Below are 25753 nucleotides of genomic sequence, written 5' to 3' on the forward strand. Positions count from 1 at the left end.
CATCATTCAATGGTTTGATATCCTGGTTGGGAGTGTACGTGACCGCCGCCATTGGAGTCCTACATACAGGAACATCCCCTTCGGAATCCTGATAATGCTGAGTATTCATGAAGATCTCATTGTCCTTTGACCCATTGGTTTTTGCCTCAAGACGCTCAAACTTCTCCTGAAGTTTCCCAAAGGTCACAAAAACTGATAAATAGTACCAAAGCAAGTTTTCCGGGGGATAATTAAAGAATTTTGCCAAGTAGCTTGGACGCTCCTTTGGGCGGATTTCTAATTGAATATCCCCAGGTATATCTATGATCTCCGTCTGAGAGATCCTCAGATACTTATTCTGCTCAATGAAGGACTGGATGGCATTGTGGATTACCGTCCAGTCGCGTTCAACTGCCCATTTTCTGGAAGTGTTCCGGGGTGTAAATTCATACGAAACTATGAGGCATTTGTTATCCACCTGAGGAGATTCTCGCAGTTAGATCCATTCAATTGCAACCAGAAAGACTCACCTTAACAAGGTCCAGACATTTGGATGCATAACACTTGTAGTCCATTGTCCAAGAATCCAGGAAGTTACTCAAATCAACTCAATGAATTACGAATTCATAATATGGAATGTTACACTGTTACACGGTTTCGAACCTTTCAAATGTTTGAAAATTCTACACAGTAAAAAAAATTAACACTATTATAGTGTGTAATCTTTCACACCACTATTATAGTGTTAAATTTGGAAAAAGTGCTTAATTTAAAATTGTTTAATTTAAAGTTGTTGAATTTCAAAATGTTGAATTTGGAATTGTTGAATTTTTATGTGTAAATTGAAAAATTGTTGAATTCTGTTTATTGTTGAATTTTCTTTTCATTTCGAAGATTTCGATTTTTTGCCTTTTTAGACATTTGTATTTGTTTTTCCTGTACTCGGGATCCTCCCTAATGCGAAATGATTACATCTGATGCTCGGATCTTCACGATATACTTATTATGCATATAAATATTTGATGTTCTATATGACTTTTGGCCAATGAAAAGCATCTCGACTGAATCAATTGAAAATTCAACAATTTTTACACAACTTTTATTTAAAAGTTCAAGAAATTTGGTTGAAATACACAAGGCTTTACACTACAATAGTGTTAAAAATTATGATCAAACTATAATAGTGTTAATTTTTGATCATGTGACAAAAAATACCATAAAGTTGTGTATTTTTTCACACTATAATAATGTGGAAAACTGTAATCATACTATAATAGAGGTAATTTTTAAAATTTGTGAAACAGTTTTAAATCACGAAACATTGTTGAAATTGAGAAATATTACACAGATCGCACTTAAATAATCAATTTATCCGATTTCACACTATTATAGTGTTAAAATTTTACACATTTTCAAATTAAACAACATTGTTGAAAATGAACTAAAAATGAAAATGAACTTAAATGGTCTATTAGGTGAGATTCTTAACAATCTCACCTACTATAATCCTAACAAAATTTCATGTCGTCCGATCGACCTCAAACTTGGCCAAAATGTGTTTCGCCACTTCCTGATCACGAATATATATGTGGCTATTTTACGTTCCCGGCCGGCCGGCTGGCCGGCCGGCCGGCCGGCCGGCCGCTCTTTGGAGCTTAATAGCTCCTAAACTAAAAAAGATATCGACTTTCGGTTTTCGGCAAAGGTTATATATCGGGTGAAAATTGCAACTTGGTGCATAGACCCCCCACCCCCCACCCCTCCTTCCGCCATTTTGAAGACCCCCCTTTTTTTGTTTTCTCAATAGCTCCGCCCCTATGGCATTCAGCGGACTCAAATTTTAGTATGTTATAGCTGGGCCTTAGAGCTTTCCATCAATACCAAACTTAAGGTCCCCCGACCCCCCTGACCCGAGCTATAAGGGTCCAAAAAAAATTTCTTAAAATGGCCATAACTCCGGTTCTAATTGTCAGAATTTAAAAAGTGAGGGCTTTTTGGAAAGCTCTCGTGAAATGCCACTTCCCCTTCTAACATCGCAAGTTCATAAAACCACCGCTAGGGGCGCTTTTTTTAAAAAGAAAATTTTTAAATCTTAAAAGTTAAATAACTCAAAAATTCCATTGTGCATCGGGCTGAAAATTTAGTATGTTGTAGCCGTTGATTATACCTATCAAACAAAAAAAAACCTTAAGTCGATCTAAAACCCCTGACCCGAGCTATAAGGGGTCAAAGTTCGAACATTGACCGGCCTCTATCTCCGGTTCTAATTAACATAGCGACATAAATTTTACCTTTTTGGTTTCGTCTCGATGAGCACTTTCAGACGGAAGTTCAAAAAGTCACCACAGGTGGCGCTGTGATAGCGTTAAAATTCATCGAAATTCAAAGTCACTTTTCTCAAAAACGGCATTGTGCAAGTTAATGAAATTTTAGTATGTTGTAGTCCAGTCTAGGACGTTTCCAAAATGGTGCGTATGCGCGCTGTGGTTTCAATAGAACCGGAGATATGAGGGGTCAAAGTTCACGAAATTCAAAAAATCATATCTCCGGTTCTATGTGACCGATTTTGATGAATGAGGGCTTAAACGAAAGATCTCACCAAATACTACAACTTTCTAGAACATTTGAACTTCGTGGGACCAACACCAGGGGCGCCACAGTCGAAAAACCAATTTCAATATCACATAACCTCAATTATCTCGACTGTCGCTGAACCGATTTTGATGATTACTTCAACATAATTGTAGAGCACATTTGTCTCTACATTTCGTCCATACATCATTTTCCACTCAGACTACGCTATCACTCCGATTTTGCCGTTTAAGTGTGAAAAAATTGATTTTTCCCATAATAACGCTTTGAAATCACTCAGATGCCATTTTGACTGCCTCTACTCCACCAAGACACTTAAAATAGGGGTTTAAATGGAAAGTCCCGCAAAATACAACAATTCTTTGATTTAGTTGAAGTTCAACAAATGAACACTTGGGGCACTCTGGATGAAAAAACGAGTTAAGAAACAAAAAACCTCGCTTATCTTGGCTTCTGAGTAATCGATGAGTTCAAGTTCTACGGCAAAATTATAGAGAACATTCTGGTCTACATTTCACCCATATAACACTTTTCTGTCAGTTCATCCAAATCCTTGACATTTTGGTTCAAATACAAAACTTGTATAATTTCACGAATTTGATTCAAGATAACTGAATGGCGTCTCCCAACTTCAGCTCTAAATCGAATTTGCATGCACTCCGAGTTAGCTCACGTTAAGAATCTCACCTACATAAGCCGGTTAGGATTATCTGTCCCTTTTGCATTATTATAGTAGTAAAATTTTACACATTTTTTTACTGTGTATAGAAACTCCTTGAATGTTCGGATTGATTGAGGAACCTACTAGAACATTTGACAGGCTTTGATAAACCAAAAACATGCATCGAATTTTCTAGCAAGCTCTCGAACCTCCTGCTATCAAGGCGTTTCTTATACAATTCAAAGGTTTACTGACGATTTTTGGATGATTCACAGTCTTGAACCTTCCAAATGTTCCAGAATTCTGTAGAAACTTCTCGACTATTCGAGATGGTTCGGGAACTCACTAGAACATTTGACAGGCCTTTATAAGAGAACGCCTCAGCCAAGATCATCACAGTTGAAATCAAACAGTCGAAGAGACAACAAGTGAAGAGTTTCAAAGAAACAGTTGATAATAATTAATAAAATTGATAAAATCCAAAAAGTGAAAATGTCTGTTTTGCCAGTGATTTTGAATTTTGTGGAGGATTTCTCCGACATGGATCCCTGGACTGAAATCTCCAGCATTCCCAGAGAGTTTAGGATGATTCACAGAAGGCCCCGTTTCTTGCGAGCTCCATACAACTGCGAGAAACGCTGCAAGCTGGCCAGGAAATACAGCAAATCTCCTGAGAAGGATGGCTTTGAGATGAATCTAGACGTTAAGCAATTCCGTCCTGAAGAGATCTCTGTCAAGGCTATGGACAATCACGTCGTGGTGGAAGCTAAGCATGAGGAACGCGAAGATGAAAACAGCTTTGTTTCCCGCCATTTTGTCAGCCGTTACTCCTTGCCCAAGGATTGCAATGTCCAGGAATTGGTGTCTAGTCTCTCATCCGATGGAGTGCTCACACTTAAAGCTCCACCTCTCCACAAAGGAATAGAGAGCAAGGAACGAGTCATTGAAATCCAGAGAATCAACACACCGCATTTACCAGAAAAGGATAAATCTTCAGAAAACCACAAGGACACCACAAATGAAAATCTAGAAAAATAGATTAAAAGACTGTAAAAACTTAACAATAATTAAAAAATAATAAAAAAATCAAATTTAAATTTCGGTTTTTCGATTTCTCTGTATGGCTTTTATTTTGATCCAATTTGTAATTTATTTGCAAGTACGATTACTAATTAGAAATATATGTAAGATATAGGCAGTTTAGTGAGACATCTTCAAAAGAATTTTCGTTAGGTTTACTTTAACCCTTTAAGGACGAGAGGGTCAAAAATCGAGCGTCAGAAAAAATCACTTTTCTGACTCTTTGAGCAATATACTCAAACATACAGTAGGTGTCAAAAGTTTGTTGCCTTATGTAAGATCGGGAAACCAGGTGCAAAAAATGATAGAAAAAGTTACATTTTCGAATTTTTCTTTTTGAAAAATAGTTGCCTGTAATCTGTAGATCCTATTTATATATTTAGAAAAAAAATTAATTTTGTTTCAAATAAAAAATTATTGTTTTTCGAAAGTTGACTATTTTTGATTCGTCAAAAGTTTGTTGCCTCATTTTAAAAAGTAATTCAAAATGGTCAGAACTTGCAACCAACTTAATGTAAACCAGTTACATTTTGAGTTTATGTCATTTGAGAGGCAATTGGTGGGTTTGTATGTTTCTAAAGTTGTCTATATGGTAAATACATGTGTATAAAAGTATTGATAAATAACAAGAAAAAATCTGTTTTTCGATAATTCATAATTTAGTTTAAAATGGCGAATTACAAGAAGATAAAAGAAGGGAAATTGTCCAGATATACTGCCGAAATGAATCATCGTCGTCAATTGTTTAATTTTATGGAAAATCTCTACTGGATATACATAAAATCGTTAAAATATATGATGATAAGGTACGACCACATCTAAAAAACGCTACTGGCAGATCTAGGGTTTTGACTTAGGGGGTCAATAAGAGCATTATAAGTATCTCTAATAGTGACCCTTTGATGTCTGCTCAAAAAGTTCACTGTCAGTTGGTTGCTGAAGATACACAGGTCCCTACTGTTACAAAAACAAGCCCATATTAAATGAAAATGGTAAGAATGTTTAGGTGGCTCGCAATACTTCATTGGTTAGCTAGTCTAATCTGGTTAAAAGGTTGTAGTTTTACTTGTTTAACATGTATCAAGTAAATCTACAACATTTTACACAGATTTATCTTGCTTACCAATGAAGTATTGCGAGCCACCCAAACATTCTTACCATTTTCTTTCAAAATGGGCTCGTTTTTGTAACTGTAGGAACCTGTGTCCCTTCAGCAACCAACTGTCTTTCAATTTATGAAGCAGACATCATTGGGTCACTATCATAGATACTTACAATGCTGTTATCAACCCTCTGAGTCGATACCCTAGGTTTGCCAGTAGTGTTTTCCAGATGTACTCGCACCTCATCAGTATAATATTTGACCATTTTATGTGCAACCTTTCGTGATTTTCCATAAAATTTGACAATTAACGACGCAGATTCATTCCGGCAGTATCTCTGGACGATTTCCCACCTTTTAACTCCTTCTTACATGCCATTTTAAACTAAATTATGAATTATCGAAAAACAGATTATTTCTTGTTATTTATTATCACTCTTATACACAATGTTTTTTACCATAGACAACTTGAGAAATGTCCAAACCAACGATTGGCCTCTCAAATGACATAAACTCAAAATATAGCCGGTTTATTTTAAGTTAGTTGCATATTTTTTAATATTTTGAGTAACTTTTCAAATGAGGTAACAAACTTTTGACTCAAGAATAATCAACAAAATTTTGGAAAACAATTATTTTTTATATGATATAAAATGAAATAATTTTTTCGACATGCATAAATAAGATCTACGGATTACAGACAACTAATTCGCAAAAAGAAAAATTTTAAAAAGTACTTTTCTCTATCGTCTTTTGCACCTGGTTTCCCGAACATACATGAGGCAACAAACTTTTGACACCTACTGTAATATTTTTCATTAGGAGTGAAAATTATCAGTCATTGGTATTGTCAGAAAAATTACTTAAATTTTTAGGCTATTTTTTGTCCCTATTGCTCAGAGAGGTAAAAAATAAACCGAATCAGACTCTCTTGGATTTTCTAAGGCTAGATAGAAGACCTTTTACTGATTTTGTCTATCGGTTTCATTTTTAATGCTGATTTTCAGTCCGCGAAAACTGTCTCGTCGTTAACTCTTTCCGGACCGCAGCATATGCTGCAAGCCAATTTCATCATTTTTTGATCACAAATATCTAAGCTCAGGTATTAGTTGAGGTCCTACAAAAAAATATCTTACGTTTGGACATCCTTATAGTTTGTAATCATACACAAGAATAGGATATTTATCAGTTCTGAATAATTAAAAAACATTGTTTTTCATAGAATATTCATATGCTTCTTTGGGTACTCAGAGTCCCAAAAGAGACGAAAGAGTTAAAGGGTTAATTCTGATATGTAAACTTTTTAATTGTTTATGAAGCCTTAACTGTTCGAAGTTCGTTGGAAAATTCGATACGATTCCCTTTATTCTCTTGAAAAACCTGTCAAATGTACTAGTGAGTTCTCGAACCATTTCATCAAATTGTCGAAAAGTTTACAATTCTCAATTAAAAAATAGAAGTGAATTTAGACTGTAAACCTTCTAATTACTTGTGAAACACTTTAACTGTCTAAATTCTGAACCCTTTAAAAAAATGTTGAAGGGATTTGCCAGGCGAAAGAAATAAGAATCAAAATCCTTTTTTTGTAATTCAAATTAACGTATTTCATATAAACTTCTCATAAACCTGGTACAAAAATATTCATTTTTTTTTGTTATTTCCATTCAAGGCCTGCTTTCTGCTCAGTCTTGAGTAAGTAGTCAATGGCTTCCTGCCTGTTCATCTTGTACTCCGTCATGAAAACCCTCATAATCCATTCGGGTAGGACGTATTCCGTCAGTACAGTCAAAAGCCTGGCACTATTCTCATTGGGATCTGTGTACTTCTCATCCAGGAATTTCATTGCAGCATTGGTCTGCTCCGTCGTGATGAGATCAACGTATCTAGTGTAGTGGAAGTCCTTGACTTTGGGAATGCGCTTAGTTCTATGGAATTCCTCCACAACTTTGTTCATTTCCTCTTCGACTAGCCTGTAGGAACTCAACAAACGACTCACCGGAATGTGACTACAGGTCCTGGAATTTATTGCTTTGACAGAGATCCTGAAATTTGAGAAAAAAATTTCCTACTTACTGTCTGTTTGGTGGATTTGGTGACTTTCCGGAATCTTTTTTCTTCTCCTTCTCGCGCTTCCTCTTCTTCTTTTTAACCAACTGCGTTGGGGAGATTATGCGTAGATCGCGTTTTTTTGGAGGCTCTTTTACTTCTTTGGAGTCCTTTGACTCCCTCGTCACCCAATCTGACAAGATGAGCTTCTTTTTTGCTTTTTGCACTTCCTGGGTTGGAACTGGAGTTTCCTGCAGTTCGATATCTGATTCTGTAACGTCCGAACCGAATAAATCGTTGCTTTTGCGATGAGGAAGAGTACCAGGCTCCTCGTCCTCTTTGGCGGGAAGAGAATCTCCAGGGGAAGTGTCAAAAATAGCTTGGCTGTCAAGGATGTTTGTGGGGCGCCGGGTGCGAGGAGACTTTCGTACAGAAGATGTGGAAGGCCTTGGAGTGTCTGTAATTGGTGGGATGATGTCCGGAGATGTCACCCTGGCAATCTCGCGCCTTTTGCGCTTCGTGGCTTTGTACTGAGTTTGAGTGTCTGGTGGCTGAGCACATATAAAATTCGGCACATATTCCTCAACATCCAATGGTTTGATATTCTTGCTGGGAGTGTACGTGACCGCTGCCTTTGGCGTATTACATTTAGGCACATAAGTGTCCTCTTCGGAATCCTGAGAACTCACAAAGATCTCATCGTCCTTTGACCCATTGGTTTTTGCCTTGAGACGCTCAAGCTCCGCCTGAAGCTTCCCAAAGGACACAAATACAGCCAAATAGTTCCCGTGCAAGTTTTCCGGAGGGTAATCAAAGAATTTTGCCAAGTAGCTTGGACGCTCTTTTGGGCGGATATCTAATTGAATATCCCCAGGTATATCTATGATCTCCGTCTGAGAGCTCCTCTGATACTTCTTCTGCTCAATGAAGGACTGGACAGCACTGTGGATTTCCGTCCAATCCCGTTCATTTGCCCATTTTCTGGAAGTGTTCCGAGGGGCAAATTCATACGAAACTATGAGGCATTTGTGGTCCACCTGAGGAGATTTTCGCATTTAGACTGGTTCAATTCCAACCAGAAAGACTCACCTTAACAAGGTCCAGACTTTTTGATGCGTGGCACTTGTACTTCATGTCCAGGAAGCTGCTGAAATCAATTCAATTGGATTTTTAAATTTCCCACATGGATTTTTCCCTGACACCGAAACATCAACTGCCTACTACACCGTTAAACAAAAGTAATCTTAGATTTCTCCTAATAGTCTGTAAATATTTCTCAAAATTTTATAACAAATGGACGGAATATCACCCTCAGATCTTTACACATAAACTACCTTTGAAATCTCTTCAATATTTTTCTTCTCAGGCTTTTCTCATTTTCATAACCTCAATTTATTTTTCATCGTTTTGAATTTTACAGTGTACCCGGACGTCCGAAGGCGATTTTGCTTCGTAAAAACTTCGGCTGTCAGTAGAATTGCTTTCGTTGCACGTGCGATTATGTCCAGTTTCCCCGCAGTATTATAAAATTTATCATTTCCCGAGGAAAACTCTCCCAAAAAGTGTTGAAAATGAGTGAGAAAGAAGCAGCGAATGGTGTGGAATCTCTGAGCCTGGAAGAAAATCCAGCAAGTGATCATCCGACCGAGGAAGATGATTATGTTGATCCCTGGACAGTGACCAGCAAATCCGATGCTGGCATCGATTATGACAAATTAATTAGTAAGTCTGCTTCGTGGAACAAGAGATAAAGGGACGTGGACGTGGCATCAATGCCGATTTTGATTGATTCCAGAACGCTTCGGTTCCTCGAAGTTGGATGACGAAATTCTAGCGAGATTCGAGAAAGTTACAGGAAAACCATGTCATCATCTCCTGAGACGAGGGATCTTCTTCTCCCATCGGGATTTACACACAATTCTGACGCTCAAGGAACAGGGGAAGCCCTTCTATCTGTACACTGGTCGGGGACCTTCCTCAGAGTCCATGCACTTGGGCCACTTGGTTCCCTTCATCATCACCAAGTGGTTCCAGGAGACTTTCAACGTGCCGCTGGTGATTCAGCTGACGGACGACGAGAAGGCTTTGTGGAAGGATCTCAAGGTGGAGGAAACAATGAGACTGGCCAGGGAGAATGCTAAAGACATCATTGCTCTGGGCTTTGACGTCCGGAAGACTTTTATTTTCTCCAATCTCGACTTTATGGGGTAAGTAAAATGATAAAATTCCATACAGATTTCAGTGAAAATCAAAATATTATAAGGGAAGAGCACCAGCGATCGGCAGTGTTCCTCGGATTGTCAAGTTATTGTCATATTATTGCACCAATTAAAATGAACTTTTAAAAATTATTAGCTACTTTTTACCATTTAATTCTCACAAGAATACAGTGCATTAGTGTAATTTTAATTTGTAAAACCAATTTTCCGTGAGACACCTGATTAAATTCGTGACGATCCGAGGTACAGATTACACAGTATCAATTATATTTATTTTTTATTAATTTATTGTAAAATTTTAAAAATCAAACGCACAGATATAGCTAAATGGATCATTAATATACCGATTAGCATACACAAAAATACCAAATAGTATTTTGAGGCTTATATCTTCAACTAAATATCGAGCATGTCTCTTAACATTCCGATCCGGGGTACATTTCCCTTATTTGTCAAAATATTAAACTCATTAAACTCCTTACAACGAAATCATTTTCCTTTCGGCCTGCAGACTATAATTCCTAAGAAAATAAAAAAAAACTACATTGAAATAAGAAAAATATGAATTCTTGCAGTTTTTCTAGCAGTGGAAAATCGAAAATTTCTAACATATAAAATTTCCCGGACTAAAGTAGAGACAGTAGAGCAGTAAATCAAGTTTAAATGAAAAAGAAACAGACAATTATTGCAGTTTTCTTGCAAATTTTAGTAGTAATAAAATTTTTCTTTTCCAGAAAAAAAAAGTTTTTAACTCAAAATTATTTTATTTTGGGTATAAAGAACTATTTCTATAAAAAAGAACTGCTTTGTAATAAGAAAAATGATTTCTCGTGGTTTTTCTAGCAGTGGAAAATTATGAATTTCTAAGTTATACAACATTGCGGAGGTATAAGATTACATTAGAGATTTCAAAGCAGTGAATTGGGTTTTTGAACGAAAGTACATGCAATTATTGTAGTTTTAAATGGAAAAAGCAGTTTTCCAGCCACTTCTAGTATTAATAGGTCTTCTTTTATTTTTATTTAACCTTGTTGATAACTCAAAATGATTTTATTTTGGGTATAAAAAACTATCCAAAAAAATTGATTTGTAATTTCCGAAGTTTTTCTACGAGTAGAAAATTCTAAATTTCTAACTTATAAAACTTTCTGAACTTATTAGATTATATTAGAGACTTTACAGCAGTGAATCAGGTTTAAATAAAAAAGAACAGACAATTATTGCAGTTTTCCAGCAAATTCTATTATTAATATGCATTATTTTTCAGGGAGAAATGTGTTGTTTATAGTTCAAAATCTTTTTACCTTGTGTAACATAAGTATTTGATTAAAAACCGGCTTTGTTATGAGAAAAATGATTTCTCGTAGTTTTTCTAACAGTGGAAAATTATGAACTTCTAAGCAATAAAACATCCTGGAGGTATAATATTATATTAGAGATTATAGAGCAGTGAATCAGGTTAAAATAAAAAAAAAAGAAGACAATTATAGCAGTTTTCCAGCAAATTCTATTAATAATATACCTTCCTTTTTCGAAAGAAATGTGTTGTTTATAGCTCAAAATTATTTTACTTTTCGTATATAAAGAACTATTTCCCTAAAAAACTGCTTTCTAATAAGAAAAATGATTTCTCGTAGCTTTTCTAGCAGTGGAAAATTATGAATTTATAAGCAATAACACATCCCGGAGGTGTAAGATTATATTAGAGATTTTAGTGCAGTGAATCAGGTTTAAATGAAAAAGAATAGGCCATTACAGCAGTTTTCCAGCAAATTCTAGTATTACCGGGTCTTTTTTTCCTGGAAAAATTGTTTATAACTCAAAATAATTTTTCCTTTTCGTATATAGAAATATTTTCCTAAAAAAAACTTCTTCATAATTAGAAAGGGATTTCTCGTAGTTTTTCTAGCAGTGGAAAATTATGAATTTATAAGCAATAATACATCCTGGAGATATAAAATTATATAAGAGATTTTAGAGCAGTGAATCAGGTTTAAATGAATAAAGAACTGTCAATTATTGCAGTTTTTCAAAAAACTAGTATAAAAGTTACCTTATCTCTGATAATTGTATTTTTTCTAACTCAAAATCATTTTCTTTTGGGTCTCTTTAGAGTTATTTTCAGAAAAAGTCGCCGTACAATGTGAAAAAATGATTTGTCGCAGTTTTTCTAGAAGTAAATTTCTAACTAATAAAATTTTCTGGAGTTATAGAATTACAGTTGAGACTATAGAGCAGTAATCGGAGGTGGTTCAGGTTTAAATGTTAAAAAACAGATAATTATAGCAGTTTTCTAGCAAATTATAGTATTAAGTAAAATCGTAGTATTGGTCGTATCGAAAAATTTATTTGATTTGCATTTATAATGAATGGAACTTTAAAATAGATTTATTGCAGTTATGATTTTTTTTTAGAGAAATTGTGCTATAAAAGTTTGAAGTGCTAGAAATCTGATTGAATTTTTTTACAAATTCTCAAGGACTGAAAATAAATTATTGCAGATTTTCTAACTCCTTCAGTCGAAAAAAATCAATTTTATTGCAGTTTTCTGATAATTCTAGCAGAAGACAATTTTTATCCTAGCAATTCTGTAATAAAGTTTGCACTGTGATGAAACTTTGAAGTCTCCGGGAGATTTTGAAACTTGATTTGCTTTCAGGAAATGCCCCGAAATGTACCAGAATATCATAAGGATCCAGAGGTGTATCACATTCAATCAGGTAAAGGGTATTTTTGGCTTCGGAGACTCCGATGTCATTGGGAAGATTGGCTTTCCGGCTGCTCAGGCTGTTCCCTGCATGTCCACAACGTTCCCTTTTATCTTCGGCAATCGTAAGATCCAGTGCCTGGTTCCATGTGCAATTGATCAGGATCCCTATTTCCGGATGACGCGGGACGTGGCTCCGAGGTTGGGCTTCCCGAAGCCAGCCCTCCTCCATTCCACATTCTTCCCGGCTCTTCAGGGCGCAAGATCAAAAATGTCTGCCAGTGATATGAACTCAGCGATCTTCCTCACGGACACTCCGAAGCAGATCAAGACGAAGATCAACAAGCATGCCTTTTCCGGAGGTCAGGGAACAGTTGAGGAGCACAGAGCTCTGGGAGGCAACACGGATATCGATGTGCCCTATCAGCTACTTAAATTTTTCCTGGAAGATGACGAAGAGTTAGAGCAGATTCGAGTGGCTTATTCGTCCGGACAGATGCTCAGTGGAGAGATCAAGAAGAAGGCAATTGAGGTTAGAAAAGGAGAATCTGCGGGAAAATGCCAGAAAGCTAATCGTATTCTTCATTTTCAGACTCTGCAGCCAATCGTGGAGGAGCATCAAAAGCGCAGGAAACTCGTTACTGATGAGATCCTCAGGGAATTTATGTCACTGAGGAAGCTGGAATTCTCTTAATCCAAAAATCTATTGATGCATCGCTGGCTTATTTTTCTACACCTTCACTTTTTATTTATTTGATTGTCTCGCGCAATAAATGTTGCCTAAAATTATTTGAAGCATTTTTAATATTTGGGAATTTTGATTTAAAATAAAGAGGTTATTTTTATTGAGGTTATGTAGGGCCTAACCTAAAAAAGAAGGTTCAATTGCAAATTTCCGAGTGTTACGAAAATGGAACATGAAATTTTCTCCTATAATTCATAATTTACATTTTTGTATGTCATTTTTTTCTTAGGTTAGGTTTATATAACCTAAAACTTTTCGAATGAAGGTATTGGTAAGTATGATAAGACAAAACAGTGCAAAGCATTAAAAAAAATATTTATTCATTTTAATTTACATTTTTGGTTGCAATTCTTTATTGAAATATCAGGTTATGCCAAGGGTTACATTGACCATAACCTAAAAAAAAATATATATATTTAGCCAAAAAAGCCTCACAATAAAAATGAAACTAAGATTTGTTGTTTTATGCAATTTTTTTTCTTGAAAATCTTTGAAGCATTAAAATTAAATAAACATATTTTTTAAGTAAGGGCCTTGATAGACCTGAGGATTAGCCGAGAGACGGCTTAGCATAATTATATTAGAAATAATGCTTAAAACATTTCCATCATTTTCCACAAAGTCGTCTCTCGGCTTAAGCCGTAAGTGTGTCTAGGTCTAGGGCATAAGTTTACGTACTTAACCTTAAAAATATTTGATTTTCATTTATAAAAAATACGTCCAAAACTGATTTTATCTTTGGAAATTTTGCAAATTTTCATCAAAATAACTTACAGTAGACTCTCTCAAATTCGGGCATATAGGACCGAAATGTCAGCCGAATTAGACAGAAATTCGGGCGACATGTGCATATAGATATTGAGTTTACACACTGATATATATCGTAAATTGCATGAAAATCCCTCAATAATGCAAAATCACATCAAAACTAAGACAAACCATGCCAAATTTGAGCATATTTGATTCATTTGATAATCATAATCAAACTTGAAAAATGACAACAAACTTTTTTCAAATGTAACCGCTGCCCGAATTTAAAAGTAGCCCGATCTTAAAAGAGCCGAATTTGCGAGAGTCTACTGTAGTATTTTGTGATTTTAAAACTAAATTAATGTTTTGAAATAATAATTTTCATGCTTTTGAGTACGGAAAAATTAGTGATAAGCCCAGATCAGCTTATTGTTGGTGAGATTTTTAATGTGAGCAAATTCGGATTGCATGAAAATTCGATTTGGAACTAAAGATGAGAGATATTAAAGAGTAATTCTGAAAAAAATTTCTGAAAAATTGAAAAACTTTTTATTTAAATCAAAATATCTAGGATGTAAATAAATGAACTGACAGATAGATGATTGTGGAAGACCAGAATCTCCTCTAAAATTTTGCCCCAAAACTTGATTTTATCGGTTGTCTACTTTCACAGCTTTATAGTGGGGAAAAATAAATTTCTTTACACTAAATAAATCGACAAAATCGGACAGATGGCATAATCTGAGCAAAAAATTATGTTTGGGCGAAATACATAGATATAAATCGACGGTTCTATTCCATACTAATCTATCTCAGAATGACAACTTTTCAGGAGAGCCATTTGAAGTTGGCGATTACCTATGCTTCCCGTGTAAATTTTTTTTCGAAAAAGTTGAATATCTCGTTACCCGGACATCGGATGACCACCAAATTTTCACCAGTTGTAGATCTCGGTCCCAGGAACAACATATCTCTCGGAGTAATATAATTCTAAGTGTTCTAAGTCGACTTAGGATAGTATGGAATGGATCCGTCGAAATGTTATCTACAATTATGCCGAAGTAAAATCATCAAAATCGGTTGAACAAGAGTTAAGATAATTGAATTTATGTAATATGAAAATTGGTTTTTCGACTGTCGCGCCTCTAGATTTGGTCCTAGGAAGTTCAAATGTTCTAGAAAGTTGTAGCGCTTTGTGATACCTTTCATTTGCGCCCTCACAGTTCAAAATCGGTTAAATAGAACCGAACCTTTTATCTCCGGTTCTATTGTAACCACAGCGAGCCCACGCTATTTTTTGTAAACTTTATAGCCTAGGTTACAACATTCTAAAATTTAATCAAAATGCATAATGCCGTTTTTGAGGAAAATGAGTTTGAATTTTGATTTTTTTCATCTGAAAAGCACTCATCCAGACGAGACCAAAAACCCAAAATTTAGGTTTAAATTTTAATTAAAACCGGAGATAGAGGTCGGTCAATTCCCGAACTTTGACCCCTTATAGCTCGGGTTAAGGGTTATCGTTCGACTTAAGTATTTTTTTTTGTTTGATAGGTATAATCTGCGGCTACAACATACTAAAATTTCAGCCCGATGCACAAAGCAATTTTTGAGTTATTGAACTTAGAAAATAGAAAAATCTTTTTTTAAAAATAGCGCCCCTAGCGGTGGTTTTATGAACTTGCGATGTTAGAACAGGAAATCTCATGAAGCCCCCTTTATAATGCAAAATCACATCATAACTAAGACAAAACATGGCAAATTTGAGAATATTATCTACATTCGAAAAAATAAAAAATGTCGATAAACTTTTTTTTTCAAATTTAACTGCTGCCCGAATTAATAGAGGTAGCCCGATCTTAAAAGAGCCGAATTAGCGAGAGTCTACTGTGTTCGTGATCAGGAAGTGGCCAAACAAATTTCCCAAAAGTTTGGGGCCGATCTGAGTATATGATAAGACAATATTTAATTGAATTGATAAATAATTCAGATTCCGCATGGCTCTTTTTAAAGATAACTTCTTGATACAGTAGACTCTTCGATATCCAGCACTTCGATATCCGGGTGACAGCTGCCAAACACTGGCGGTTGATATATTCAAAATATTTTCACTAAACATGAAGTTTGTCCAGAGTGAATTAAAGTATTATTAACATTGTATCGAAGTTTTTAATACATAATTGTGATAAAAAATGAAACATAAGCACACCATGAAGAAAATTCTCTTTTTCTTTGTCAGACAGAAAATAAATTCACACTGCACAAAATAGAAAAACCGTTGATCATTCAAAAAACTTAAATGTCATTTTGTCCCCCAGTCAGCCGGATATCGAAGAGTCTACTGTATATCTTGCGAGTGGTCCTATTTAACATTTCGTTCATACGGTCCATACATTCCTAATGACCTAAATAATCACCATTTTGATTTTTTAAGGTGAAATTTCAACCAGTCTGGTGGGTTTATTTTTCAATCGATTTACTCGATTTACTTAAATGTAGATTTTTTGGAAAGGTCTTGAAATTTCCAACCCAGCTGCATCATCGGTCTCAATCGGTAATAAAACAGTAAAGTACCCGTAAATGATTTAGGGTAAGTGTGCCAAATTTCGGCATAGTTGCATGCAAGCGCCAAAGTCTCAAGTTTGAAATGTAACATCTTTAATAGAAATTGATTTTTTTCATTCCTTCTACTTAAGGAGGGTTGCTTAGAACCTTGTAGACAGTTTATCGTCTTTATTTACTTTAAAATCATTTTTAATACATTTTAAAATGAATAAAAATGTAGACATAGCTTTGGTGCCCTATTTCGGCCACCTTCATTCTCATAGTTCCTTGCTCTTCGGGAATTCCTCCAATATCTTTTTCACGTCATCTCATTTGTCGAAGCTACATTTTTTGTTATTCTTTTGCATTGTATAATCTCTGGAGTATGTAAAAACTAAAAATTCATGAAAATTCGAGGAACAAAAAATGTGGTCGGAATTGCAAGCTGGCCGGAATTTGGCATACTTACCCTACCTTTTTTAAATACACTCTTTTCCTTGTTTTATTAAGTATAAGATGTATATGCTGTTTTTGATGAATTTCTAAAACAAAATTAGAATTTTCTGATATTCTGTGATAAATAAAAAAAAATATAAATTGATGAAAAAATGTAAGTTCAGTGTGCTTCTGCCCTAATTATAATTCTAACATGTTCCCAATTAGTGAAACATCAATGAAACATTAACAAAGGATTGGAATCATTGGAATCGTCTTAAGGTAAATGCAAGAAGGAGAAAACGAAAACGAATTGACAATATTATTTATTTTATTTTTACACCGTAATTACCATTTTTAATATTATAGAATAAAAACAGTGTAAAAGAAATTTTATTGTTCTTAAATCACTGTTTTTTTGTTTCATGTTTCATGAAATTGCAAAAACGGTTAACTTTGAAATAACGTATAAGGTGAAGTTGCTTGCATACGTGACCAAGCTGAACTTCGTGCATTTGGTTTATGCCGCGGATATGACACTTTTTTCCTCAGTTGAGGCTTTTCAGTCGGTGAAGTCGTGCGTGTGAAGTGGCTGTGCTCGCAAATGGGCGAAAATTGTTAAAATCCAATTGAAATTGATGCAAAATGGTGAAGTAATCGCATCGCGGGTAGTGTCACAAATTCAACAGTGATCAAAGTCACATCGCAGAGCATTGTGTTGTGTTGTTCACGATGAAAATTGAGTGATTCCGTGCTTTCGTTTGGCCGATTTTTGAGTGAAAAAGGGGCCTCCGAGAGAGAGTCCGGGAGAGTCTGCTCTGTGTGTACAATTTCTGTTAATAAACTTTTTCTGTGTGTGATCTGGGTGCAAGATGACGGAGAAGACGACGAGATTCGAGAAGATGTCCAATTTCACGAGACCCGTGCCCATGAAGCTGTTTGCAGCCTGGGAAGTGGACAGAACTCCCCCCAATTGTATTCCAAGGTGAGCAAAACTTTCCCTCGTCTATCCGGACAATGACCCTCCGCATCTGCTCCGGGAGTGGTTTTCCCTTCCCGGGGAGAAAGTCCACACTGACCCTGGACTTGATTGATCAATGTCTTGATACCCACAAAAAAAAAAAACTGCCAATTGTTATCGCAAAATCCGGCGACATCTCTATCACCTGGCTCATTTTTTTTGCGAGGGAGGGGAATTCACCGATGAAATTTTCCTTAATGACTGTCAAGATTCCTTATCGTGCTTCCAAATGTCGCTTCTTTTTGGAAGATTTCCAGCCGCACAGACAAGATTATCACTTTCCACACCTTTTCCTCTTCCATCTTTCGAAGGTCATAAAAATGATTACCAGGGCGACTTCTTACGCCTCCTCAGGAAGCTCTCTGGCAGGAGCCCCAAATAGCTCAAGATTATATTTCCTGCTTTGCTTTTTTACTTTTCTCACATTTCTCTGGTTATTCTCACATTCAAAGATAAGCCTCTGTTTCTCAGCTGACTTGGCTTGTTATCGGGGAGTCAGAAGCTGGAACGAAAACAAGACCATCCCCAGACCTTCCTTGTAGACAAGATTGAATATTTTAAAAGCAAATGCTCAATATATCATTGGGATTTTGTTTGGTGGCATCGAATAGGGGAATGTCAATGAGAATGGGCTAAGTAAGAAGCGAAGAGAGGAGGATTACCATTGATAAAACAAATCAGGGTGGATGCCTTTGACTCCTCTTTCAGCGTTTCCTCCTTTCTTCACTTTATTTGTAGTTTATGTAGAAAAAGACTAATGGTAGTCTTTTTCAGTTTGTTGACTTTGGATTCTTGAGGTAACCACTTGAAGTTTTCCAAAGGGAATTAAATATAAGAAATGTTCTGATAGCAATCTGATTGGATGCATATATTCTGGCTAAAATTCCGAAAGCAAAAATCCCGAAATGGAAAATTGCGAAGGCCAAAATCTCGAATGGTTAAAATTATGTAAGGGACGAAGTTCGGTGGCAGCCAAAATCCCGAAAGCCAAAATCCCGAAAGCCAAAATCCCGAACGCCAAAATCCCGAAAAGGCCAAAATCCCGTAATGGCCAAAATCCCGAAATTGATGAAATTATATGGAGGAAAATGTTTAGAATAATTTCCCAAGACACCGAAGATTTCCCTTTGCCTCCAGCAGCACGCGCGTGCAATCATGGGAGTAGCTATGACACTTTTAAGAATTCGGGATTTTGGCTTTTGGGATTTTGACCGGGACCCGACGAAGTTATATGGATCGTAATGTGTGGAATAATTTCCCAAAACGCAGAAAATTTCACTTTGCCTACAACAAGCGTGGGTGCAATTGTAGGGCTGTAGGGGTAGTTCTGACAGTTTCAAGAGTTTGGAATTTTTGCTTTTCCCGATTTTGACCCATTCAGTATTCTGACGTATTTGAGATTTTGGTTTTTCGAGATTTTAGCTTTTCGGGAGTTTGACTTATTCCGGATTTTGGCTACTTAGGATTTCGACTCATTCAGTATTTTGCCCTATTCGGGATTTTGGCCCTTTCGAGAATTTGTTTTCGGGTTTTTGAAAGTTTTCATCTATGTAAATCTTCATTTCTAGACAAAGAGTTTAGGTGTTCTAAGAAATAAACTTGCTGCCTTATACATGCTTCAGACCAGGGGCTAGGCCTAGGTCCGAAATCCCAAATAACAAGCGATTTTACAGTCTTTTTAAAATCTAATGGATTCCTTGTCCTTATTATTTAATCCCCAATCTAAATTTTCAGGAAAACGTTCGGATCCTTTTGGGATAATTAGGGCAATTTGGAATCATTTCTAATACAGAATTTCGAGATTTTCTCATGGTTTCAGATGGACAAAATTCAAGTTTTTCGTTAATTTCTTTACAGAAGTCTGGTTTGTAACCTTGAAAAGAGATTTTTCGTCTTTGATTTTTCTAAAATCATTGTTATTCCGATTATTCCATTAAAAAATATTTGAAAACTAGACATGAATTTGACTGTAATTTAGGACGCTTTTCATTAAATTTGGACGGTTGATTCGTCGTAATGAGATACCCATTCTCGTTCATTTCAGGAACCCAATTTACCAAATTCACTTTCTGTTTATGAAAAGAAACCGTAGGATGTCTCAAGAAGCCCAGACACTTCTCATACATTTTATTTAATAAAATTGACTTCGATACTTCAAATATACGTAGATTTCTCTATTAAGCCCTTCCGGCATTTTTCTAAAAAAAAAATCCACTGCATCTCGTTCGTAGAGGTGATGATTTTTATTTCTTTTGGGTATTGTACAACCTAATCATGTCATGACAGAAAAATTTTAATGAATTTTAAGAAACAAAACAATTGCAAAAATAAGAAAAACAAACATAACTTCAATGGTGAACCTCTGTATAACTCTATAAAATATGACAATGTCATATGACATTAAAAATTTATTATGAGGTTAAGTTCTGGAAAGCAATTATAGAATTGGATACATGTTAATTGCTGAGAGCTCTATAAAACTCATTCCAAACGATACTCAATGCTATCTGACATTTTATATCGCCCTGCTCCCGAATTTATCACGTAGATTTGTCATATGACATTATCATATTGTTATAGAAATCAGTAAGGGAATTCCGTAACACTTTGACAATGCCATACGAAAAATTGTGTTCGAATCTCAGGAGAGATTTTTCGAAAAAGTGAAATTTCGAAATATGTGACTCACATATTTCGCATATTTCACATATTTGGGATTTCTCGCAATTCGAATGACAATGAATTTTATAAAACAAATCAACCAAGACAGACCTGTTTTTGCATAATATCACTAAGCCAAGAGGTTTAATTAAAAAGTCAATGAATTGCATTTTCGAACTCATGTGATATTAAAAAATATCCTGATTGGTATTGTCAATTCTCAGGTTTCGAACTTATGTTTGCTAATGAAAGAAAAATTACGGGATTTAACATAATATTTTATGAAAATATAATAATAAAAATATTGAAGAAAAATTAGTGATGCTTCACAACGCATAAACAAGATTGTATATAATCAAAAAAAATCTGGTTGTACTTCTTGTAAAAAATGGTTAATACTGAACTTTCAACAAAGCAATTCTTATTCAGATTATTTTTAAAATCTGACAAATTTAGCGTTAATATCTTCTAAAATTATAATAATTTTATTTCATTAATCTTATTCCATAATTTTAATCAATTTATTTGTAGTGTCCAACTTTATCCTCAAAGTGTCCAAAATTACAAGCTGTCCTAAATTATGAGCACTTCCCCTATTTATCTTAATTAGAGAGAATATCTCAAAATTCCGAAATTAGAAATGATTTCGAATTAATCCATTTTATTCTTCCTCTACTAAAAGAATTTTTTTTAAATATAATATAATTCTCCACCTAAAATGGTTCTTTTTTCTTTTGAGAATTTGACAAGGCAATATGGACAATAAGGAAGTGTGTTTTTGTGTGATAAAAATGTTAGTAAAAATGTTTTAATAAGAGACTATATTTATTATTTTATTTTTGTTTCAATGTTATGTTGTTGAGTTCAGCGACTTTATTTGTTTAAATTCGAATATAAAATATATGCTGTGTTTTGGAAAAGGCAAAATACAAACTTTTTTTTTTAAATAAAGTCATTGGAGTCATTTACATTGCCGCATAAGATTGAAATTGATTTGTCTCAAAACCGATTTTGGGACGGTTTAATCTCAATTTAATGCGGCGGTGTAAATAGCCTCATTGAATTCAGCCTAGATTTATCAATACTAGAATTTATTCCTAAATTTAAAATTGACTAGCTTATTGGAATTTATTGTTCCGTATAGAGTAATAAACAAAATTCACTGAAATAAGCAGGTCCTTATTAAAGATGATTGAGAACCTTGGAAGTTAGTATCAACGCTAAGACGATGATGGCGGCAGCGTGGGTTGGTTATCAGCAATAATTGTTGATAATAATAATAATTGATTTTCAATTCGGTCTGATGACCTATTATTAATTTAGATTGGTGTTTATATCTTATCTAAATTATCAATAATGTTTTAAACCGGCTTGCTTCTTCCACCGCATTGTATAAGATTTATTTATCGACAGCTGTTACTTATGTATTGGTCTATTTGTTTAAAACATTGTTTAATTATCATGAATTAGTAAGATTACAATGTTATTTTTGTTCCAAAATCAGAAGAGTATTTAAATGAGTAATTTCTTAATGGTTATTTTGGAATTAAAAGAAATTTAAACAAGTGACATTCACCATATTTGTAACATTTTATGATTCTCATGATTCTATTATTTATTTATTATATATATATTTTTTAAATTCGTTATTTATTTATTTCTAAACAACGATTCTTCTAACACAATGACTATGTTTTGCATACAAAACATAGCAAAATTAATAGAATTTAATGATCAGTGTTAAAGTTTCTTTTGATTTAAAGAAAAATAAAAGCTATAAAATTAAATCTTGATAATTAACAACATTTACAACTTTTTGCACAGTATTATAATCAATTTATAGCAGAGGTGAGCAAGCACCATTTGAAATAGAAAAACGTCAAATGGAAATTGTACGTCAATGGTCGAAACTGTCAAAACGCTACCTGGACAAACATATTTTGACGTTTATTCGGTTTTCAAACGGTTATTATGCACTCCTGGTAGAAAATCTATAATTAAGATAGTTTTAGGTAAAACAGAAGTTGCAGTTAAAATTCATAAATTTCCTTTCACGTTTAAGTTATTAATAGGCTTACAAAGTTCTTAAGAATTGTTTAATTTCTTCCACAAAGTTTTTCTTACTCAAGTGCAATAGCTGCGAATTTTTGCAGAAAATCAACCAAAACATTCGTGAAAATTCTTATTTGAGCATGCGCTTGAAAATTTCCCTTAAATGAGTTTGGACTGAGGTGGAAGTTCATGGTTCCCAGGAAGAAAAAAAAAATACATCTTCCACTTGAGTCTTTTTGGGAAAAACAGAAAGAACTTTATAATACTTTGAACAGCATGAAAGCTCCAGTAATTAATTGCCCAACAATGCTATAAGCAAACAATCATTGAGGCAGAAAAATATAAGGAGTAATATTGGAGAACGTCTCGTGTGTTATTTTGAAATTTTGCTGAAAATTTTCACAAAATATTTGAAGAATCTCAAAATGTTTATTTTTGGATTTCGCATCTTGTTGTGGGTATATTAAGCACGCACTATGAAATATTTAATATTGCTCTTGGGGTTTGAATATTTAGAAAGAGACACATCTGAGACAGAAAAAACCACAGAAATTATTAAATGAAGGCAGGCGAGAGCTTAATATGTGTTTTTTTTTTGTCGAAGAACGAAGTGAAAAAGAAAATTGGAATGTGATTTAATTGAAGGCACGAAATGGGCTCTCACATGTTGCTTAGAAGGTGGGAAATTCACATAAGAATATTAAGAGAGCACCAATGGTGTGCAAGACTATCGTAATATGAAGATCAGCTGCTTACATAATTTGGTGGTAATAGGGCCGATGACTTCGTGTAAGAACGCCGTAAGGCAAAAATGCTAATAGTTGATTTTACTTTTCATTCATCATTCTCTTCATTTGGAACATGTTCTAGTGATTCACATTCATATTCTTTTAAGGCTGAATAGAATTGGGTTTCAAAAGAACTGAAAAGAACTTATTAAAATTCCTAATTATGTTTTTAACTCATCTACAATTTTTTAAATTACTTAAAATATTATATTTTTATTTTCTTTTTTTATATTCTTTCGGTTAAATATATGCTGCTTTTTTGTCAACATCTCTGTTTTGTAGGACATTTTTAAGCGCACACTCTTTGTCAGGGGAGTATTCCTGTCCCTCGAGGTTCTTGCATCTCAACATGGAATTCAAAAGTATTTTCAGCTTCAGCTTTTTTTTGACGGTCTTTGATTTCGACCCCATTGCAAAAGAAAGCGGAATAGGAATAACAAGCGAAAAATTCCTTGGAATTTTCCACTATTTTTCCTTAAAAAATTCCATAGGAATTTTCCACTATTTTTCCTTAAAAAATTCCATAGGAATTTTCCATAATAGGTTCCAAGGAAAATTTAATGGATTTATGCTGGATTTTTTCTATAGAATACATCCATGGAAATGCTCGTGGAATTTATGTGGATTTTTCCATCAAAATAAAATGGAGAAAAAATGAAGCTGTCACATGCACCTCATGATTTTACTTCCGAATTTTATAGAAACGGCAAAGATTACGAGGATTATAATATGTTTTTATAAACTAGCAATAACGAATTGACACTTTGAGCAATAAAAAAATATTTTATTAAAAAATTTTTTTTTTCCTAAAATATATATTAATTAACATAAAAACAGCATTATTTTAGGTTGGCGACCTATTTAATGTAATCACTTCATTATTATCTACACGAAACGCAGCATCGCATAATTAATTATATTATAATTGCCACATGAATCACTAGAAATGTTTGCGGAAAGTTTGGAAACAAATTCTAAAAGTTGTCGCAACACCATTTTATTTGTTTGACATTTCAGAAAACTAGTGGAAAAATCCATATAAAACACTATGGAAAGATAGTGGAAATTTCCATATGTTTTTTCCAGCTTATCCCGCGGACGTTTCAGTGTGAGTTTCCATATAAATCTTCCGCGGAATACCGCGGAATTTAACGCTGGAATTCCAGCATGTCGTACTAGTAAATTCCATGGAGCACTATGATTTCCATGGAATTTCCGGCTTTAAATTCCATAGGAAAACTTAGCGGAATTTTAGCGTCAAATTCCAGCGAATTTAGCCATTTGGACGCAAGTTTTCCATTGGAATTTTTGCGGAATTTTGCTATGGGGGACTTTGATTTTGATCGTATCTAATAAGGATTTTTCAAGGTTAAAAATTAAAAGACTCATTAGGCTCAAAGGTTGAAAGTGTTCATTCGAAAGGTCTTGGAATTCCTGACAAGCCTGAACCTACTCCAATCCGAATTCAATCCAATATTTATCCGTAATTCAATTATTTTACGTCTAAGATATTTTGGGCCATATTTTGAATGATTTATAAACCGGTTGAAATCGGTTGTGACCTGTAAACACACTCCATACAGAAAAGAATTAGGTAAAGGAAATTTATGCAAAGCACCTCTGATGGATGATTCTAATTCTAAGTCCTCAGTGTATGACAGTTTGGGTAAATCTTTACTACCGACTTTTACAGGCTTAATGCTCTCGAGGGTAAGCCTGAGTCTACTTAGACATTAAACGGGCTTCAGACCAAAGGCTTATCCAAATGGTTTGACTGCTCTAATTTCTTATCAATCGTGAGTTTTTGGGAAAATTTAACTTAGGATTGGATTATTATGCCCAAAACACAATAATTTTTGTTTTGTAAACATGTTTTTGACTTTTCAATGAGAATTGGTGAGATCTAGATCTAGTCATCTCGTTCACTCTCATGGGGAATTTTGAAAACATGTTTACAAACAAAAATTATTGTGCGCTGGGCATTAAAGATAAATAACCTACTTGGCTGCCAAAAAGCAATTAAATTGCACGCTATTTATGGTTTTGAGACCTGGGAACTGGGCTAAACCTTTACTCTGAAGACCGTTTTAGGATTCTGACTGCAATTTGTCATTAATAAAGCCAAAATATAGTTTTTACACATCGACGGTTCAATTCCATACTAATCTATATCAGAATAACAACTTTTCAGGAGAGCCATTTGAAGTTGGCGATTTCCTATGCTGCCCGTGTAATTTTTTTTCGAAATTATTCAATATCTCGTTATTCGAACACCGAATGACCACCAAATTTTTACCAGTTATAGATCTCGGTCCCAGGAACAACATATCTCTTAGAATAATATAATTCTAAGTCGACTTAGAATATTATG

General features: G+C 34.6%; 4 protein-coding genes across 9 annotated transcripts in view; 3 read left to right on the top strand and 1 right to left on the bottom strand.

The window, feature by feature from the left end:
- Window positions 1–3600: 3600 nt before the first annotated feature.
- On the top strand, window positions 3601–4271 carry LOC129798662 (heat shock protein 27-like). The gene has a single exon (XM_055841928.1). The coding sequence runs from the start codon at window positions 3725–3727 to the stop codon at window positions 4268–4270; it is 546 nt and encodes a 181-aa protein (XP_055697903.1). The 5' UTR covers window positions 3601–3724; the 3' UTR covers window position 4271.
- Window positions 4272–6976: 2705 nt separating this feature from the next.
- Window positions 6977–8849, bottom strand: LOC129798657 (uncharacterized). The gene is made up of 3 exons (XM_055841922.1): window positions 8550–8849; window positions 7488–8497; window positions 6977–7429 (listed from the first exon to the last, which is right to left on the bottom strand). The coding sequence occupies exons 1-3, from the start codon at window positions 8592–8594 to the stop codon at window positions 7069–7071; spliced, it is 1416 nt and encodes a 471-aa protein (XP_055697897.1). The 5' UTR covers window positions 8595–8849; the 3' UTR covers window positions 6977–7068.
- A 67-nt stretch (window positions 8850–8916) lies between these two features.
- On the top strand, window positions 8917–13175 carry LOC129798664 (tryptophan--tRNA ligase, cytoplasmic). The gene is made up of 4 exons (XM_055841930.1): window positions 8917–9182; window positions 9256–9667; window positions 12339–12918; window positions 12979–13175. The coding sequence occupies exons 1-4, from the start codon at window positions 9032–9034 to the stop codon at window positions 13078–13080; spliced, it is 1245 nt and encodes a 414-aa protein (XP_055697905.1). The 5' UTR covers window positions 8917–9031; the 3' UTR covers window positions 13081–13175.
- Window positions 13176–17410: 4235 nt separating this feature from the next.
- Window positions 17411–25753, top strand: part of LOC129798653 (phosphofurin acidic cluster sorting protein 2) — a 77697-nt gene continuing 69354 nt past the window's right edge. For 4 of the 6 annotated variants that reach the window (XM_055841912.1, XM_055841913.1, XM_055841914.1 and 1 more), the window contains exon 1: window positions 17422–17845. In XM_055841912.1, the coding sequence (XP_055697887.1) occupies window positions 17733–17845 (113 nt within the window). In that variant the 5' untranslated portion in view covers window positions 17422–17732. Of the gene's footprint in view, window positions 17846–25753 lie in introns of all 6 variants that reach the window. The other 2 variants (XM_055841915.1, XM_055841916.1) reach the window with 1 other exon arrangement.

This window comes from Phlebotomus papatasi, chromosome 1 (genome assembly GCF_024763615.1).
Source record: "Phlebotomus papatasi isolate M1 chromosome 1, Ppap_2.1, whole genome shotgun sequence".
NCBI lineage: Eukaryota > Metazoa > Arthropoda > Insecta > Diptera > Psychodidae > Phlebotomus > Phlebotomus papatasi.